This window comes from Melospiza georgiana, chromosome 5, assembly GCF_028018845.1.
Source record: "Melospiza georgiana isolate bMelGeo1 chromosome 5, bMelGeo1.pri, whole genome shotgun sequence".
NCBI lineage: Eukaryota > Metazoa > Chordata > Aves > Passeriformes > Passerellidae > Melospiza > Melospiza georgiana.
Genome location: NC_080434.1, coordinates 21,447,771 through 21,469,215, shown reverse-complemented (window position 1 = coordinate 21,469,215; position 21,445 = coordinate 21,447,771). Strand labels below are relative to the sequence as shown.

The 21,445-nt window shown below is 39.1% G+C and overlaps 1 protein-coding gene across 1 annotated transcript in view; it reads right to left on the bottom strand.

Annotated features, from left to right (window-relative positions):
- TSPAN5 (tetraspanin 5) overlaps positions 1–21,445 on the bottom strand; it is an 82,901-nt gene that overhangs the window by 5,796 nt on the left and 55,660 nt on the right. The window contains exons 2-7 of the mRNA XM_058025078.1: positions 18,571–18,621; positions 7,489–7,635; positions 5,482–5,652; positions 3,530–3,655; positions 477–524; positions 231–347 (exon numbers count right to left, since the gene is read on the bottom strand). Of these exons, the coding sequence (XP_057881061.1) occupies positions 231–347; positions 477–524; positions 3,530–3,655; positions 5,482–5,652; positions 7,489–7,635; positions 18,571–18,621 (660 nt within the window). The remainder of the gene's footprint in view (positions 1–230; positions 348–476; positions 525–3,529; positions 3,656–5,481; positions 5,653–7,488; positions 7,636–18,570; positions 18,622–21,445) is intronic.

Sequence of the window (21,445 nt, the reverse complement as noted above, 5' to 3'; positions counted from 1 at the left end):
GTTAGTTTCAACCTGCTGAGAGTTGAAAAGAAAAAAATTGCATCCCTGTAGATAAAAACTAAATATTCCTTAACACAAAGAAAGCCTCATACATTTAGTTCCCACTGCTAAAACCTACAAACAGGCAACTGGCACTGCATTTCCGATTCTCCTACACAGCTTCCCCTCTCATATATTCACTTTATCTGTTATTCCTCTGTGCAACTCATTCCAGGGAACATGATGTTTACCTGCAGTAATGCTATCCCAATGAATATACCAGCAACTATGGTAAGGTTGTCCTGCAACCATTTCTCAAACTGAGGGACACAGCCTTTAGTGTAGATAACAATCTGCTGATCAACTTCCTGCCAAGGAGAAGAGGGAAGAAAACAGAGATAATTACATTCAACTACACCATCAGCAGAACAATCTCCTCATGCAATAGGGATTCAGATCCTTAACATACCACATTAGGAAGAAAAAAAAAAGCTTACTGGTTTTTGCCTTGCATCGTAGCCACACTGAGTATTAATAACATCTTCCTAGAGGAGAGAGAAAAGAGAGGCAATCAGTAAAATGTCTCCCAAACACTTTCTCCCAACTCCCTGGAGTTGGTGCTGTATGTAATAAGACAATCACCCAAACTTTGATGAGCATATTGCTTTAATTAAAAAAACCTCCTCCTTCACTCTGCGCTATTAATTATTTGCAGCAAACAAGAGCATACATCAAAAAGAAATTTATCTCTCAAGTCAGCAAGCTGGGAAAACCAGCCCTCACCTGGATGAACTCTGTGTTCCAGATACAAGCATTTAGTAAAGTAAAAGGACTACAGAACATCTATGGAAAGTGAAAGAACCTTCTGCTGAAAAGGTTTTGTCTGTACTAAAAAATATGCCAAGAGTACTGCTGTCATTTTCAGGGTTCAGTCTGTGCAGAATGAAGAGGTGACAAGGGGCAGTTCTGTTGCAGAAGCTGCAAGTTCTTTCTGAGAATGTCTCTAGAAATATGTACAGTTCCTTACCAAAAACCTGAAAGAAAAAATAACAGATGGAGTAATGTGTTCTTACTGCTTGTTCTTTCTTATAGGAGCTTGATACCAATGGGAAAGGAGGGGTTCTTCCTACTCCCTTTCCTTTAGTACTCCCAAAGCTCAGGTAATAAAATAGGCTCTGGCAGATTTTCCCTAGTGAACAAATGCTTCCCATTGGCAGCTGAAGCTGTATTTTTACTTTGTATACAGTTATTTCATGGTAATAAAATGAAGCCTGAAACTTTTGGCATCAGCCGCAATGGCAGCAAAATATTAAGTTACTGACTTATCATATAATGACAGTGAGTAGAAGAAGGAGTACTCAAGAAAGTGAGAAAATCAGCCAATCTGAGCTAGGTGTACCAAACACCACAATTTAATCAAATAGTGGGAAAGACAAGCACTGTCTTTGGACGGATTTTAAAAAGCAGCCATATGGAAAAAACCATCTCCTATCAGCATGGAAAGCTCCTCTGTTTCCTCACTTTGTAGGACGTTCAACAGGTTGCATTCTGTCAGCTGCCAAAACTGGATTCCCTTAATGGATCTTCAAAATTCAAGCAACTTTTATCTCCTAACAAGATGAAAGCTTCATCTTGTTTCAGGACCTAAGTGAAAGTTTCAAAACCTAAGTGCCACAGACTACAAGGATGTAAAAGCATCTAAGATTCTGAAAGAAGGATTTTAAGTTTTCTACCTTGTACTAAATGCCTAGTTGCTTCATGATTAATGTCTTCTGCCTTTAACCTTGGAATTTGTTAACCAAAAGAAGGTACGAAAAATGCAATGGAAATAAGTTTTCTAAACTTGCCTATACAAGATTTTAGAACACTTCAACCTCCTTAACTACATCAAAATGAACTATGGTAGTCAAAATTTGTTTCAAGAAACTTATTTTAGCCTGCCTTAAACTTACCACTTCCTGACCCAAGCTAAACTAAAAACAATAAGGCATCCACAGAACTGTTTGCATCAGTCCAACGCTGAAACCTAATTCTAAAAGGGACAAATTTGCTTTCCCACAGAATAAACCTATGTTTATCACCGCAATTGAACCAATCACAGCTTGGTTACAATTATTTTACTTGTATGCATGACTTCTAATGTTTTGAGTTTTTAAAGGCCATTAAGGTTGTTTCCTTACAGTGAATGAGATTTATCTTTAAATTTCTGGTTGCTGCATCACACCCTAACAAACTGCATAGCCATTTAAACAACTGAGAGAAAGAGAACTTTAGGATGGATTATGTATTTATAGGATTATCTTGTACTGCTGTCACTGGTTTGGTTTTATAACAACTATATTTTTAAAACTGGGTTGTGATGACCTCTGTGTGGGTGGGTGGGCAGATAGGCAAACAGCAGAGGGAATCCTAAGCATAAGGAAATGTTTGAGCCTAACCTACATTTTGTTTTAATATCCTGTTAAAACATTTTCAGCTATGTTTCTGAGAAAAATTCAAACTACTGTGAAGTCACATTCACTGCAGAGGAACCAGAACCAGCTTGTGCAAGCGGCAGTGCCTTATCAGGAGAGGGGGAGAGCAGCAGCAACTGGATGCCAGGAGCAGCAACTGCATTGCATTATTAGCAAGGCAGGAAGCACCTGAGATGCCTTTTGGCAACTTGCCTGACTCCAGTCTGTGCTAGACTAATACATTCAAGGAACTGTAAGTCATTCCAGGTGAAGACAAAGCCACAGCTGAATTGCTAGATAATACAAGCACTCAAAGCTAGCTTCTTTCAAGCTATATAAAGTCAAATATATACAGTGCTAGGCACGTAACAGTTTCCATGCACACACCCAGCCCTGTTAGTGAACTGATTCCCTTCTTTATCATATCCATATTAGCAATGCATGGCTCCAACATTTTCCACTTGATGATGCAGAACTATAAATATTTTTAAAGACATGAAAATTTACCTAAAAGCTGCTCCCACAAACAATTTCTGACCTTTCAAGTCTGATTTCAGGTGACTGTAGGACAGGCAGTAACTTTAAAGTTTAAAAAAGAGTATGTAAAGATACCCATAGTCAACTGAAGATTCCAATGCAAACATGCCAATGCCTCAGGACACAGACTGTCATTCATTACCATACCTGGCACAAATTGGGTCAAACTGGCTAGAGCCTCGGGACACCACATTAAATAATGAATCATATCTCCTTTAAAGTGTCTGATCTCAAGGGTTACTGTTCTGATGAATTTCAATTGAAAGCTCACATCCTTCAACTCATTAAGCACTTTTCCTTTTTATACTTGCTAAAATTAATATATATGTTCAGCCAAGCCCATGGTTCTCTCCTTCTAACAATGAAGAGCTAAGTTATCTTATGAGTTTCGCTGACTGCAGAAAAGTTAGTGATTAAGCTGAGCTGTAAGAACAAAAAAAAAATACAGATTGGAAAGAAGTTAATAATGAGGCTCAATTTCCAGAAACAAAAGGAAAATCTTGAAGTGTTATTTATGACTGGAACAGCACACCCATCCTACCCCCTAGAGCATCACTTACAGCAGGGTCTTTAGTACAGCAAGAGAATGGCACACCACAGCGCTCTCGGCTCGCGTTGGAATCTGTACAATTGAAGTAAATGTTAAGGTTCCAGTCATCAGCTCCAAAAGCCCCACAGCACTGCCACTAGAACAAAAAAAGAAGAGCTTCTTAAATTTCAGAATGAAAATCTCAGCATTAGCAACATGCATGGCTGCTGCCAGTTTCCCCTCTAGCTTTCAAAACAAAATCTGAGACTCCCACTGCTTTCATTGAAACTGCCTTTTTTTTGTTTGGTTGGGGATTTTTGTCATTTTTTTTTAAATATCACTCCAAATGGGTAAATTGTTCCAAAGTTATCGTGTGACTAAAGTTACATCACACCCTGCTATGCTGGTCTCTGGAGAGAAACCCATGGGTGAGCTGATAAGCCTACACAACACCACAGAGTTGCACAGGCCTACAAGCTCAGGCCCAAGGGACATCAGAGCCAAAAGTACAATATTCTGCCCAGTCTAATGAGCCCTGGATTTCCAAAAAAAACAAGTTCAAGGGCTACACTGGTACTCCTTTTGCTAGTCTGGAGGAACTTTGCCTGGCTGTACATCAGTGTGAACACACGGTTCCCTGATCATCACACATTGCACAATGAACACCTTTAGTGAATCCTTCAGAGAGTAAATCTGCCAAAGGCAGGCATAGTCTGGCAAAACGTGTTGAACACACGAGGAACTGATGTGTTTTGCTGAACATACAAAGGATGGACTGGAGACCGGGGAAACACTGATGGCTTACAGCAAATAACGAGCTAGACCAATGAACCAATCTATGTCAATTAAAAGGAAAAAAACCAAACAACCACATTTTTAAAAGCATTGGAATAGCCATTGTCTCCTTCTAGATGTAGGAGTTCTCTTTGCAATACCTGACATGTTGTCTTTGTGCACCATCTCTACTGGGTGAAGAAGTAACTCGCTCTCACAACTCGTGCTGCCCCTGGCTTACTTGCTGAATGCTAATGCAGTTAGGAGAGAAAGCCTTGGGAAGTCATTGCAAATTTGGACTGTAGCCTTTGGCTGCATACAAGTGGACTACTACTTTCAGTTTGTGCTGACCTCTGACCTTCTTGCAAAAGATTCAAAACAGGGCAAGGATCCACATCCTCTTACCATTTCTCCCCCAGGCGTAGAGAAACAAATCAAGCACTGAAACTATTTTAATTGTAGAGTGCACAAAAATTAGTAAACATTAATTCAACCAACACACAGCCATGTTAGCCACACAGTGCCAGATTTAAAGAGGACTTCCTCAACACCAGTCAGAACTGAGTACTGGACAGGGAAGGTACTGGCAGACCTTGTGTGCAAAAGTCAGGGCAAGAATTCTTTACACGCGCTGACAAATTACAGAGCTTAACCTGCACAAACAGGTGCACCACTGGTTTCACCCTTTTCTCCCAAGTGCAGATGTGGTATCACTTAGAGGCGTCCTACAAGAACTCTACAGGTGGTCCACTTCATTAGGCTAATTCCATTAAGTCTAATTCAGAAGAAATAAAATTGTAGAAATAAAATTTCATTTGGACCAACTAAATACCTCTACCACTCTGCAGTGTTGCTAAAAACTACACCAACATTCATCTTAGGACCAAATGGAGCTTAGAAAATGAGTAAATTCTTAAACAGATGTGATAGCTTCCATAATAAAATATTTTAACTTTGACACACTAAGTCTTCAAGAAAAATCACTCCAACTCCCCATCTTGTTTTATGCAGTCATACATCAATAAAGCCACTTTACATAGATGCTGTGTGTTTGTAGTTCTGTAAAAACAAATATAAATATATTCAAAGGCATTATATGCTGGAATATTTCTGTTGCTACTTGAAGAAACAGAACAGATGGAAAGTAAAGAATAAGAGCAGGTATTTCTTAAAAGTAAGCTTTACAAAAAAAATAACAGTCCAACTTACATATTCCTGTGTGAAGTCTATGAGGTTTTGTAAATCAATGTCATCTCGGTAGGCTCTGATGTTGTTGTTTATAAAGAAATACAGCTGGTCCTTTATCCAGTCTTTGAAAACAAATGCTAGAACGCCAGCAGTGAGCTCCAAGAAGAAAATAATTCCAAGAAATACAGAGAACTATGAAGAAAATAAGAAAGGCTAAAATTATTTTCCTTTATGACCAGAACTTTCTCAAAGTCCTCAATTATATCTAGTGATTAGGCTTTATCTGTTTCAGTGCAAGTTCAAGCCATTTTGGCACATAGGAAATTTTAAATTAAAAACACACCATTTTTATTGGAGCTGCAGAACAGAAACTTTAATTCTATTGTAAAAAATAACAAAAATGCTAACAAATGGCCAAACCTTGGACATTTCACTGAGATTTTCAAAGAGATCCAAGAGAATTCACTGTAAATTTCAAGACACAGCTAGTCACCACCATATGTAGGGCCCTTGAAAACTGGTCTTAAATTTCAACATAGGCATTTACATTTTAGAAGGCATAAACAACCAATATAAAATGTGCCAGTAGAATGCTTTCTACGTGACTTTTGCTTTAGATCCTTTCACTGGCAAAGCTTTGCCCAAGCAGACAAAGCAGGAATTGGTAACAGCAGAAATTAATTAATGACTAAGTTGGAGCGGAATGTCTATGAAATTACTCACATCCACATTAAAACTAAATGAGGCTGCTATGATTAATGCAAATGCAATGGATGCCAAAGGCATTACTAATGATCTGCCACTTTCCCTAAGCATTTCCACTGAGTCTACACTGTTTTAAACCACACAGGGGTCCTGGTATACTGGAAGTCCATCCCCTTTGCAACTGTGCCTTTGAGTTTCACTTTAATATGTTCTCTGTGTGTGTTCAGATACGTTTTTAATTTCTTCTGCAGCTGCTGTATGGGAAGCTATTTCTGGTACAGCAGATGGGTTCATTTTAGGCAAGCTAAGAGAAGCAAGGAAGAAGGGAAAAAAGTGTTACAAGCTGCTTTATAAATGCCTCGAGAACTGTGACTCTCAATTGCCTCCTCCCCTTATACAACATGTCTGTGGGAGCCAAATGTGTCACTTGGAGGTAGTTATTTCACTGAAAGCTTTTTCATGTATATATTAACAGTTAATGGTTATGAAGATACAACTGTGTCCACAAGCAGTGCCCACCTCTGGAAAGGGGAGGGGTGGAGGAAAAAAATCTTTACTATGAATTTTTAATTTATCTAAAAGTGAACATGATATTGTTACTCTCATTTTCAAAAGTCACAGGAGGAAATCTTTCAAAATACAACAGCCAGCTACTTAGTTGAAGAAGTTCTGCATACTGAGGTTCATTCGCATGCCAGCAGCTCCTTTCCTAACCAACAATCCAGTCCAGAATTCAAGAAAACTTCCATTTTCTTTCTGCATCCTGGACACATTCTCCTCCCCTTCTCCTTCTCAGGCCCCAGCACTGAAAGCAATGAAACCTCTTCCAGTTAGCTGAAGAGCAGGGATGAGGGTATGGGCCAGACTGAGGATATTGTAACAGTCCTATCTCCTCTGTACCACGAGGGGCCCTTGCACAGCACAGGTCACATGGATCACATTCACTGCCGCATCTACATCCCTCATATTTCATAGGCAGCTTATTATGGACTCCAAGTTCAACACACAGATTCTCACAAGAAATTTCTCTTTTTTTGTGACAGGGAAGCAAAATGTTAGGCTACATCCATATGAAAATCAGTACTTCCATGTTATGATTTTTACCATCAACAGTTTTGAGCTTTAAAACAATACAGCCAGTAAGCACCAGAGACTGAAGAGCTGTAACATGTTAAAAGCTAAGTGCTTTCCTGGTATTCTGACACTGGATAACACCTTCCTCTCCAAAATACATTTAAAATGCTTAACACAGTTAAATAGAACAGACAACATGGCATGCTACATAAATGAGGAATGTCAATGTAAGTTGCAAAAGCTACTCACAAATTTGAGAAGAAAAGTGTTTTCTCGTAAAGCTCCAATGCATCCTGCGAATCCCAAAATGAACATAACTCCTCCTACCACTAGGAAGAGCCACACAGGATCAAAGCCTCCCAGGTCAGTGATGGAGGAGATGTTGGACAGCACTCCCTGAGAAAGAGACAATGCCAAGGGATAAAAAGTACATTCAGCTTTCTGTTGTACAAATTCTGACTGCATTTTTCTTCTTAAAAAGGAAAAAGACAACAGCAAAATAAATGTTCTGCAGTACAGCAAGAAAATACAATTAAGAAAATCTTTGTAACCCAAAAGGGATTAAAAAGTGCAATTATGTGGAATATTTCTGAATCAATATGTGAGTGAGTAACCAAATGTTCTTGAAGAATTCTCTGTGAGAAACCCACAGGACATTTTCTGCTTATATAGCTATAAGTAGTCTGCCAGAAACTCAGAACAGATATTTGAACAAAACTTAACTCACTCTTATTACCCATGCTGAGACACATTTTATGTATCATATATATCATCTATGTAAATACACAGTAACATGTTATATAGAAAAAATGTTAAAAGTAATAAAACCACCTTGAATTTAGCATTTATTCTCAGTATTTACAGCAATTGTCAGAAATTACAAATGAGCTCCTAGGTGACACTATCTTGCAACAAAAGTTTTTCAACAAATTTTGACATAATACATAATCTGGCCAGTTCAACTTCAGGCATCTACAGTGCCAAAACCTCATTCTAGAAATAAAGTATGGCTACTGACTAATTAGCTAGCAGGAAGAATTTAAAAATATCAAAGTCTCTTAGTTGGATGAAAGACAATTTAAGAACTTGTCTTGAGACATAGTTTACATTAACTTAGAATAGATCTATCATATGTTAGACCACATATGCTGTGTTTTAGATATGACAGTCAGCACAGTCTGCTTGTAATGCCATTTCTGCCTTGAAAGCAAAGCTTGGGTTGCAACACCAATTATCCTGAGGAACTATTTAAATTTTTTGAAGACATTTTATGCAGAGTTTTGCTGATGTTGAACAGATGGGTCATATCAAGAAACAAGTAAAGTTTACCCTATTCCAGTGAGTTTGCACAGGAACAATTACAGTTTCCTAAGGCTTTTCAGCAGAAAAAAAAAAAAGCTGAAGTTTCACTATTTCTTCATTCCCCTCCCCAGTGCTGTAGGTCAATGAAAAGCACTCTGCTGTGGTTCCTCACAGAACCCTGAACTCAGGCTGAGTGCTTTGGACTACTGCTTCCTCTAAGTCCTTGAGAAGCAGCAACAGAGATCTCTACATCTTCAGCTCCTTATTTGCCAAACTCCACAGTTCATCCTTTTTCTAATTCCTGCTCATACCCCTTTGTTTCCTTGAAATAGTCCCAACACAGCAAGAGGATGCTACCATAACCTCATTTCCAGAAATTTAAAGTGACATTGATAATGATGACTGTTCACAGCTGTGGCTTTGATCTGTGATTTTATATATATATACACACATACTCATTTTATATATATACACATACATACTCGAAACATATCAATTGTCATGTAACCAATATCTCTAACACATTACTCCATGTAGTCTGCAATCACTTTCATAGACTTCCCCAAGCAAAATCTGAGCAAGCAGTAAATATAGACAGTGCTCAAAGCTTTTAATTCTGCAGAAAAGGACGGAGTAAATAAAATATACATGTGAATTTCACCAATGCACACATCAAGGAGCCTTAGAAAAGCCCAAATCCCAAAGAAAAATCTGACTGCAACCCAATTCTAAAATACCAACAATAATCCAACAGCATTTGCTAAGTATATTCTTTTCCCTCCTACTAGAGAAGGCTATTGCCAGAGATGGAAAAAAAAAAATCACATTCATCACTTTCCTCCTACATCATATAGTACTAGCCTTACTGACATTCATTAAAAAAGCAAAAAAGAGATGAAAGGAACAAGGTAACACAACTCAGAGCCAGCACTGCTATCAAAGAGAAGCAGATGGCCTGTCCCTTTTTCTGGTACCATCTCAATGAAGAGATGATACACACCAAGATGAAATGAACACTTACCTACCATTAACACTTACATCAACTTGTGCAAAAGTTTTTCCACTATTTTTGTTTCATTACATTTGTTAGAGAAAAGAAATCCAAGTCACCCTTCTGGCTAAGAATAACATGCAATATAAACAGGATAATCTAACAACACACCTTTGAAAAAATTGAGGCCTTGTCCCTACACAAGTCAAGAAGCCTGAGCTCTCCCTCAAAGGGTAAAACAATTACAAAAATTATTTCTTCACAAAGTTTTCAATTCCTTTCCTCTGTGCTTACATAGTTACCATAAGATGAGAATAAATTCTGCCCTGAAGGAAGCACTACTACTCTTTTCTTTTAACATTAGTCAATTTTTGAATTAATGGACTGTGGTGTAGTAGAGTGAAAAAAACTAGTCACTGGAGAAAGGATGTTGCCTTTGTTATTACTTGTATTTACTTTTTTAAAAAGCTGAAAAAGATGAAGATTTAAATCTCTCTTCATAAAACACTGTCTTTCCTTAAAAACAAAGTAAACGAAATCAAATAAATCAACAAAAAAAAATCAAAGCAAATTACTATGCTAAATCAACTTCTTTCCATATGAAAGTAGTCAAATTCAAACAAAAAGAAATACAATTAAAATTCAGCTTGCAATTGTGAACAACACTGTTTGAGAAGACGGTCATAATACAAAAGTGGTGGTGAGAAACGCATTACTTTGCATTTTGTTACAGTCACATGAAATTCAATGGCAATAAAATTTATTGAGCCAGTTTTATGCTGTTTTTCCACTTCTGCCCTACTTCCCTTTACTTGATTTTCTAGAACTGCCAGGCTCTTAGCCGCCTGTAATGCCACATGTTGGCTGGCCACTCCTCAGGGTAGCTGTGATCCAACACAAACTGCATAGATCAACACAGGCTTTATCTGCCATTGTTTGCTGTCCTTGGAAAGCACCTTTATGTGCATCTGTTGCTAGTCCACATATGGCAATCATAAGCCTAACTTGGATAAATCCCAAATAACACATCCAGACAATGCAAAGCACATACTGCTTAATTTGCATTCTACTCCAAATGCTCTCTGCACATGAACCTCAAGTTAGCAGTATTCTGTAGAGACATCTAGAGACAATCTTCAGATAGGTTTTGTCAGTAAAACAATAGCTAGCAGAGGGAATGAGAAACACACACAATGCCCTGTGATTACAGGTCAAGATACACAGAAGTAGTCTGATAGAAGATTACTGCTTCCTGCTTAGAATACAATTTTACAGTCTTGTACTCTGGACTCTTACAAATAAGCTCTCTCAAGATGCAGCAGTGCAATACCCTGAAGAAAAGCACATTTTGCTTCAAGCAGCAGGGCAACAACTGGGAATAATATCTCACTTTATATTGTTAAGAAGATCTAAATGTACAGTCCTTTAAGCACACACACTTCCTATCCACTACAAGTTTCTATAATACCTACTACACCTCCTACCACAATATATATATTTTTTTTTGCTGCAACAGCTACTCCTGGGAAAAGTTTGAGACAGATGTACAAACATCTGGTAGTGACCAGTTCTGTCTTCAACCCATCTTTAGCAGAAGGAAACATTTCCAGAGGTGCTTGAGCAGAGGATCAGTAACTTCATATTCTTACACTGCACCCTCCACCACGTGCTCTGAATCCTCAGGCTGCTCAGTCAGACATGGAATATATGGTGACTGTCCCCTTCTCTCATGCAAACCACCTGTAAATATTTTAAAGTAAGGCTTTCTACAAATTTTTCCTCAGCAACATTGCTGCAGTTGCCCACTACAACCATGACTGTTAAATTGTTGCATGTTCTCTGATACTTTAACATCTAAAAGGATGAGCAATTTTTTCCTCTAGATGCATTTCCCTTTTGAAGTATGGTTATTTTTTAAATACACACACATCACTCGGTAGCTTAGGCCTGTGTGTAATCTGCGTTGGCAGGAAATGCTTTGTTTGTACAAAGCTACATACTCAAGTGATTTACTTCTCACTGTGGTATCAACCCAGGGCTCTGCTGCAGTCCCACAAGGAGAGCCAGCAGGACATGTTCCATGGCTGATCTCCAGCTCATCTGTTTGCTCTATTCCTCCACCCTCCATAGCCTGTTGTACATTACAGTCCATGAGAGGCTATTTAATATTTTAATCCAATGCAAGCCAAAATTTATTTGGTGTACTGAAACAATAAAAGCATCATCCATAAGTGAACTAAAATAAGCAACAGTAAAGTTGGGGAAAAGTTCCTTTATTTGTGAAATGTACTTCAATCATTAGGATACAATGATGCATGGATGGAAAAGGAAAGTGACCCCACATTTCCACCCCACTCCAAATTCAGGAGAAGTCAAATGAAATGATTAGGACCCGGCTCTTTTCTTCACTACAAGGGTGCACTCCACCCACAAGGAAATGTGAGAACCAAGCCAGGCAGAACAAACTCCTGCAAAACTGGAGTCCTCCTCCTGGTATGTGAGCACAGGTAGAAAAAAAAAGCCTGAGAGATGCCTGACATGTCCTCAGGTCATGTTTTCCTCGTGGCCAGAGCCCTCCACACTACAGGCAGCATCCCATTTATAGCTCAAGGGAGAACAAGGCAAAGGGAAAATGCTGGTCTTGAACACAGGAGCTTGTGAATGCCCCTCCTGGTGTTATAGCTGCACAATAGTTTGCCTTTATCCCATCAGTAAAGAACAAGGAAGCAATAGTTCCATACAAAAGCAATAAGGGTGCACACCCCACCCCTTCTCCTTCTTGTACTCTAAGATCATCAGAACACCTTGTACCACTTTTCAGAGACAGACCCTTGACTTCAGCTCCTGCCTTTGGTGCACATCTACATTAATATTTCAGGTCATACCCAGCAGTCCTTTTGAAGTGATCACACACAAGCTGTGCTTCAGCTCACACCTGGAACAATCTCAGAGCACACAGGCTGGATTACTTATAAATGAGGATGTGGATCTGGAACACAGCTCATGTTCCAAAACACTAGCAAGAATTTGGTCCACAAGATCACACTAGAACTAGGTAGAAAAGAACTCAAACCTTTAAAAACCTGCAGTGTGCAAGCTGGATCTTCAGCACCACTTCCTCTCCTGCTGGTCCCCACTGCCTGCATTTAGCAGGAACAGCCCTCCCAGGCCGAGCCCAAAGCCAGACACACATCTTGGCTGCAGCAGTGCTGTCACACCTACACAACCTGATGTGCTCCTGGGTTCCTAAGGAGTCACAAGTGCACTAACAAACCAGTGACATTTCCAGGACAGCTACTGCTGCAACAGGCACAGTCACAAACTGCAGGACAAGGGAGAATGGCTCCAACTGAAAGCACTCCAGGCAGCAGCAATTTTGAAAAGCTGACCCAATAACGAAAATTGAAGGCATAATGAGTTAGAGCCAACTCAGGAGAATCATCAGCCTAAGAAACAAAGAGGTGATATAATGAGTGTATATGGAATTTGGCCCACAGGATGCACGTAAAAGAAGGAAACTCAACACTACAGGAGGATGGAAGAAATCCACTATTTCTTATTTTCCATTTCCTCCAAGATGGGAAAAACTTCTCTGCTGCAATATCTCATTACTGGGAGGACAAAACAAAAACAAACAAACAACAAACAAACAAAAAAAAAAGCGTCCCACATCATAAATCCAAGAAATGCAGGAGAAATGCAGAAAAAGATACATCAATACAAGATCTTCTGAAACATCAATTTTTGCAAACAGAGGTTTTGCCTTTCCACAGGCTTGTCTGCAGGACTTAGTATCACTGGCAAATAGCAATATCTGGGAGGTGATAGTAAATAAAAGTATTTTCAAATGCATGATTTTAAAACAGAAAAATGTCTCTGCTTTGTTAGTCATAAACTCCATGCAGTTCCTCCATGCTGTGTATCTGAATGAACATAGGGAACAGAACAATACTCATTGAAACATGCCAAATTAATTCTACTGCAGAATTTTGTCTCTGCAAGCAAGAAACTAGATGGGAGATGTTTACAAATCTCATTTCTTTGATTTTTGTTGGTTTTGCATTTCCCACAGAAAACCGTAATAGCAGCAGAACTTTATTTTTCAAGTATCTAAGGGAGGAGAAGAACTAGTCTAACTTTCTTGTGCTGACACAGCAGAGTTCAAAAGGTGCATAACTGGCATAAATACATACAAGATACAGATTTTTAGACTTTTCAGGATTAATGACTATAAAGTGTTGGAACACTAGCAAATCATTCAAGAGCCTGCCTGTTTAGATTACACATCTTTATGTACTGAAATTTAAATGAAGGTAACAGTGGATCTCCTCCTCTCTTCTCCAGTCCTATAAAACCCACACATAGCCCTGTCTCAGAGGCAAGATAAAGGCTTTGGGTATTCTTCAGCCTGTAAGAAACACAGGATAAGTGCAGTTTCACAAATGGAAGAACTGTGTGATTTTGGAAGAACAATAATTATGGAGTGACTAGTGCAGCATTCCTTCCTGCTGTCAGCCCACTCACTGGGACAATAAGAGAAGTGAGAATTTTTTTCTTGAAAACAACTTTAGTTTTCACTTCAGGGCAAGGAGAGACAGGTTTGATCTAACAAATTGTGATTGCTTCCATGTACAGAGTTTAGCTTGTCCAAGAACACCAAAGCAGACCTAAATCACCTTAGACAAGTAAAAGTCTATCTTAAAACTTCAGACCCAGATTTAGAGCTCCTGCTCGCTAAGAACACTATGCTGGCACCCAGAGATACCAACATCAAACTGCACACCACTTGACTTTTGAGCTGAAGCAACTTATTGTTATGCTTATTTAACTGGAAAACCTGAGAAGCCAAACTCATGCACATTGTCAGCTTCTTCCACTTCTCCCTCTTCATTTCAGTCAGCTTCATACACAAATGACATTTAATCAACAAAATTTGAAAGATTTCTTCCCTACTTTAGCTTGTCTTATTTTGCTATCTCCTACTTAAGAGTTTACTCCAAAACCAGAGTGCTTTCCTTGTCTCCATGGACAATCTTATAAGGTCTCAGAAGACATAACAGCAATTCATCACTTAGGCTCACTACTCTGGAACACAAATCTCCAGCAGGTAGCCAGGAAGCTTATTTTCCCAAGCACCTACTGGTATCACACCACAAACAGCCTTAAGACCACAATATCTAATACATACAATCAAGGAGGGAAATCGACATTTTGTACAAACTTGGTTTATTTTTAAAGAGTCACCAGAGGACATGACTTGAAGTGGTTAAGAAAAACAATTAAATATAAACATTCTTCCCCGCTGCAGAGCAAAAGTGCTGTAAGTTGCTGAGGTTTCACACAGACTCTTTGTATTGTATGCTAACAATGTTCATGTCACTGTGCAGGGAGGAGGGGGGAAATGGGCTGCCATGGATGAACGATTTAATGGTACAAGCCCAAGCCTGGCATGCCTGAAAACACTGCGAGACTGTGACCTATACAGGGCCACCATGTATAGATAGCTTTATTCATCCCCAGAGCTTATTGCCCCCACCCCACCCCCAGCTCTCTTTCAGGTTCATGGCTCAGAATGCTAATTGCCCAGCTTTTGTCTAGGGCTGGCTCACTGGCTGTCAAGCCAATTCTATTGCCTACTTGACAAATGAGCTCTTTTGCCTCCCTGCAAAGGCCTTAAGGAAGGCCACAAGACTGGATATTGTGCTTTTCTTCTTCACAAGAAAGTTTAAAGGGAAGAATTCAAGCCAACTTAGCAAAAAAAGAGAAACTAGGCACCAAGTCCACAAATCTGTCCCAAATTTTTTTTAACCAGAAGCCAATAGGATTCCTGTGAAGTCTGGATTATTTTTTTACACCCTGCAGTTTTAAGGTGATCTGGAACACTGTCTTTTTACCTTTAAAAGATTCTGTGAAGCAACAAAAGTATATACAAGTTGATGGCCAGGCTATAAAACCACACAGCTGAATATAAAGCCACACAATTTAAAACAGAAGCTAATCAAAATCTTCCCCACTACCAAATGAAGTTTACAGTAGGACTCCTGAAGACCTACTCTTGCAAAAACCCCTTACAAATTTGCACATTACACAACAGCAGTGTCAAGTTCAAGTTTGATAAAGTCAAGTTCATAGGGAAAGCAGCAAGTCTTCACAGAGTGGCTGAAGTTATCTGGTCACCTAGCTATGACTGCATAGAACCATGTCCTGATTGTTTTGGAAAAATCTCCAAAGACAGAGACTTCATTCAAATCTTCTCTGGGCAAACTGTGCCAGTACTCAGTCATCCTCACATTATAAAAAAAGGTGCTCCCTGATGTTCAGGGGAAACACCACTTGTGTTTCATTTTGTGCCCATTGCCTTTGTCACTGGGCACCACTGAAAACAGGCTGGCTCCATTCTCTTTGTGCTCTTCCTTCAGGTATTTCCATACATTAAGATTCCCCCAGCTTACTCTTCCCGGGACTAAACAGTCTTAGCTCTCTCAGCCTTTCCCTGTAGGAGAGAAGCTCCCGTACCTCCATCATCTATTCAGCCCTTTGCTGAATTCTCCCTCTTGGACTGGGGAGCCCAGAACTGGCTTAGGTGTGGCCTCACCAGTGCTGAATAGAGGGGAAGAATTCTCTTTCCCAACTTGTTGGCAACACGCCTAGTACAGCCCAGGATACATTCGCCTTCTTTGTCACCACTACACAGAGCTGGCTCATGCTTGACTTTGTGTACACCAGGTCCTTCTGTGACAAGCTGCTTTTTTGTCGTAGGGTGTACCATTACAACAGCCCATAATGCCTAGGGGATATCCACCCTAGCCCCAGGCAAGCAGCCTAGCTAGAGAAGTGCTTTTCAGTTCTGTTACACATCTCTCAAGCCCCAAGCTTCACCTCCTTGGCTTTTATCTTTAACTCCTCATCAGCAGTAAGAAACCTCTGTCTGGGATCTAACTGATCTTCCCCCCACTAAATAACACAGGGCCTATGAATACCTGCAACTTGATCCTGCTGACAGCAGCTTTTGGCCACTGCCTGTCCTCTAAAGACCTGAGTGAAAGAAAAGACTCAAATTGGTTTGAAACAAGTCAATTTTTTCATAATTCTTCCACCAAACTCAAATTTGTCTGTGCTCAAGAGCTCTGCAGTTCAGCAATACCTATACAGCATTTTGATTGTTACAACTATGAACTGAAACGATCCATAATAAGGACTCCAGAATAAAACAGTTAAAGAAGGTGGGGAAACATGATCATTTTTCAAGGAAAAACCCATGCTTTAAACCAATAAACAGTATTTTATGTTACTCGTTAGTTTAGCAAGAAACCTAAGAAACCTACTACATATGGAGCCTGAGTTAATGCATATTAAACTGTGATGGTTTTATTTGCTTGTCTTAAAACAACACGGCATTTTCTGTCACTTTCAGAATCTGACTAAAAATGGTTTAAGATTACTTGATCATTGATTGAGATATCCAAATCTCACACAAAAACAGGAGCTTTGGCTTCTGGCCATTAGCAATTATGAATTGATGCATTTTCCCTAGGAAAGGGTACATACTTTCCCACACAGAAAATATGTAAACCCTAACAAACCAGAACACCTTGTAGCTGCTAAGACTGGCATACTTTAGACTTCAAACACTATAGCTGTTTTTCCTTTACCTGCTCATTCACTCTAAAGAGGAATCATTAGTGTTACCTACTGTAATGATACAGAAATGTTCAAATCTCCTCCGTAAAGCCACTCTCTGGAACTTAGACATAGGTACAAGCTCCAAGAGTGTGTTCAGAGTATTAAATAAAACATGCTTTTACATCATTGCTGAATAAAAAAGTCACAGTACCTCTTTCTAAGCCTATCTGAGCTATCCAAGATCAGTATCATATGGCATACATATAAATATACATATATATGTGTATGTATGTATACGTGTATGTAAATATACATACACATTTATATAGGTGTACATAGTGTGCAGTAATTAATATCCCATTACTGTTTGTGAGGATCTCCTTCCAAGGCACACAAACAGAGCAATTAGAATATAAGGTAACAACTCAAAATTTGTCCTGAATTTTTTAGAGGCAGAACTCTGGAGCTTCCAAATCTGTTATTTGTTCTGCAGCAAGCACCAGTTATTATGTCTTAGGTTTTAAGACACAATTTATAACTTACTCCGTGTTTTCCATTAAAAGAAGAAAAACTTATTATGCAACTGAATAACACAGCACTGTTAACAGCCAGGTTTTATTATTTTTAATCTTTTAAACAAAGAAGAAAAGGAAATAGGGACTTTAATTTCAGCTGTTGTCTTTTAGCAAGCCAAACTCTACATCCAGTAACCAAGACATACTGACTAGTTTTGTAAATTATGCCTTGACATTTTATCTTCTTCCCAATTTCTGCAGTAAGCAAACTAAAAATTGGGTTCTGGTTCAGAAATGTTTTCTCTTTCCCTGCCCCCTCACTCCAAACACACACACTTCCCATTTCAAAGTTGATTTCAGAGTCTTGCAACAAAGGGTGTTCTAGTGGCCAGTTCCATTTGCACAAGAAAAAACAACAGTTATTCTGCCTCAGGTTTGCATTGCTTTTCGGGGCTCATCTTGATTTTCTTTTTTTTGGGTTTGTTTTTTCAAGAGGAACAGCAATTAACTGCTATGTTAATGCAAAGCCTAGCTAGGTATTTTTCAGGAAGCTGCCTTCTAAGACCTGCAGGCTCTGCCTCCCTTGGTGGAACACACTGCCCGTACTGCCTCAGCAGGGTGCTCTGGTGTCTGAGCTGCAGCCAGTGTGCAAGGACTGAAATCATTAGTTTATGGGCAAGGGTCAGCCACCATTTCTTGCCAAGGTATTCTTGGGAAAGATTGCAACCATGTTCCTCTAAGTGACCCAAGCTAAGGTTTTTATTTGACAGAGAGGCTTGATTTTGTTCCCACAGAAACTGTGTGTGAACACAAAATATGCAGCATATTACTGTTTCAATATTTCACCAGAAAAAGAGAGATAAAGAGGAAAAACAAACTTTGGTGCTTTATTCAACTTACCTTTTCATTCCATGCCCACAATCCAATCCCAAGAAATGCTATGCCAAGGAACTAAAGGAAAACAAAACAAAAAAAAACAGAAATTAGAAATCAGTGGTTGTTTTTGTCTGTTGTTTTTTTTTAAAGATACATCCTGACTCATCCACTCTGTTGGATAATAATTTTATCAGGACTGAGGGGCGCTCAGTGAGAGTTTTACAATACATATCTGGTTTATTTTACAATTCAACTACTTTCAGTTGAAGAATTTAAAACTTGCAGAACTTGGGGATGTCCCACACAGGAACACAGTAGGTGCAGTAGGTGCCACTTTAGCAGTCGTGAGCACACAAGGTTCTTTTTGAGTTTGTTGGACTCAGCAAACTGCACAGTCAAACAACACTTTTGTTTGCTATTTCACTATTGCATCACACTGCCTACACAAAGCAATTGCCCTCTCAGCACTCTCCCGGTGAGAAAGTGTTTTTAAAAAATTCTAAATACTCATTTATTATCAGTTTTAGCAATGCTGTCCATATAAAATAACCCATCATTTCTGAGGGGGAAAAAAAGAAAAATAATAATACTGGTTAGAAAGACTAAAAATTTTTAAAAGCCCCGCAGCTGATATTTGCTAACTTTTCTGATACTGTTTCACAAGTGAAGATCCATTTCCTTTCTCCCCCATCCCCAGGGATTCAACAGCACCAAACTCAAGAGATGGTCTTTCCCCCACCATGAAAAAGGGAACAACCATCTTTGATTTTGTTACATCCGTGTTCTCCATTCCACTAAATAATTTAAAATGCATCATTTCCCTCCAAATCTTACAGAGATTCCATACAAAAGCTACACTAATGATCAGTGAAACAAGCAAAACAGGCAGAATAAGCACTCCATCTCCCAACATCATTAGTGCATATTTGGCACAATACAGTATCAATCACGTAACATGTTTAAAAAACATTTAGTAGATGTATGAGCACATCTCTAAATGTCCATCTGCCCAACTTGCATATCTGATTTTATAAGTGCCAACTAAAAAGAAAACTATTTTCACTATAGTTTCAGGGCATGCAATAGAATGTTGCTCAAACATAAAACTGATTTTCTTTGTCATTTCTCTACACTGCAGTGTACAAACTTATTCTGGCACATAAAGACCCTTTCTCTTAAGATCTGTGTAAACAATGAAGAATCCAAGTGATTTCTCTTTTGCAAACAGAACAAAAGTGCTTTTCTGTTGAAAAGTGGGAGGAGGCAGGAATATAAACTTTAAAACCTTTTTCAGAAGTGATTTCAACAGTTTCAAACAAAGACTCCTTCCTTACAAGCACCTTTTTTGAGGGGGCAATTTTAGCTTTGTATTACAAAGATATCTGTAACTCATTGTCAAGCAAATACACTCACTACAATGCCCTGAATTGTAGCCCCTGCATTTCTGTAACTTGCTCCTCCAAGTGTGCTGTGCCAGCTACCCAAAGGACCACGCATACTGGGAACAAAACTTTTCCTTTTCAACTTGAAGAGTCATGACTGTAAATTTGAACAATACTAGAAGTCATCATTCTTCAAAGGAAACTGTTGCAGGCTTGGTTGCATTTTAACAAAAGATAAATGGAATTTTTTCTTAGATAGAAAGCAGGACTGCTGGTCAAGAAAGTCTTATTTCAACAGCCTTAATTATTTATAAAGTACAAGATGTGGATTTGAGAAAGTCAGTACAGCCTCTTCTAATACACCACATAAAAGCTAAAAAAGGTCATCTTACCTGTATCAAAACTGCCCTTTTTTATGGGTATAAAGCTTGCCAAAAGATTGTGTGTAATCTTCCTGACTGCAGTGATTATTTGAAACTTGAGATAAAGCTGTTCAAGTTTCCAAATCTCTCTCAGACAAATGCAGCTTTTTTTTGCAGTAACAGGCTCCTTTCCTTCTTTCTTACACAGCCAAAGGCACCACAGCTGAAGGAACAGGGCGGGCAGCAGGGGGGGAGTTACATATTGTAAAAATCCTTAAGTTACATTTGGAAGTGGCAAATTGTAAAGAGGCAACAAACATTATGCTTTGTGAACAGGTTAGTATTGTTTTGAACAGAACAAGCATGGAAAAACTAGAATGGAAGTATTTGATCAGTGCATATGAGTGTAACTTTACATTCATACGTATCAGCTGCAGGTCTGGCCCAGCTTCACTGGATTAAATGTATATAAATTTAATCCAGTCACTCGTCCTGATCCTTCAGCAGAACTTGAGACCTAAGAGTAAGATTACCTCATGGGTTGTAAAAGGTGACTTAGAGTAAACTACACAGGTCTCAAGCCAGGCTGAGCTCACCCCAGTTACAGACTGGGCGATCAGACTGTACTGTGCTAAACTGAAACACATAAAAAACAACATTGTCTAGTTTCTGCCAAGAGAACAGTTCTGTTCTCAGTTCTCTGAGTTTCCAAAAGGATAAGAAATTACATGCTGCTCTGTCCTCTCCACATCCTAACCCAGAAATGCTTTTTTGAGCAGATGAAGAACAAAAAGCAAGATCCATTAGGAGACAAAAGATTCAGAATGGAATCATGAATTCTATCACAGGATGCTGTGGAAATCAAAAGCATAATGGCATGCAGAAAAAAATAGGTAATTAACAGATGGCCCATAGCTATTGAAATGTGATTCTGATGCAGCTTCTGGCTCAGAAAGTTTTTACACTGACACTCATTGGGAGATTGAAATCAGGAAAAGATTGCTGCATGCATGTTTTGTGGGTTAAATGCCTCTTGCCCTGGAGAAACTTTACTTGCTCTACTTGAGACAAAATACAGAGGGAGGCAGACCACTCACCTAAGGCCCTACAGTCACACCCTAGGAAGGGCCCACCCTGGCACAAACACAGCCTGCT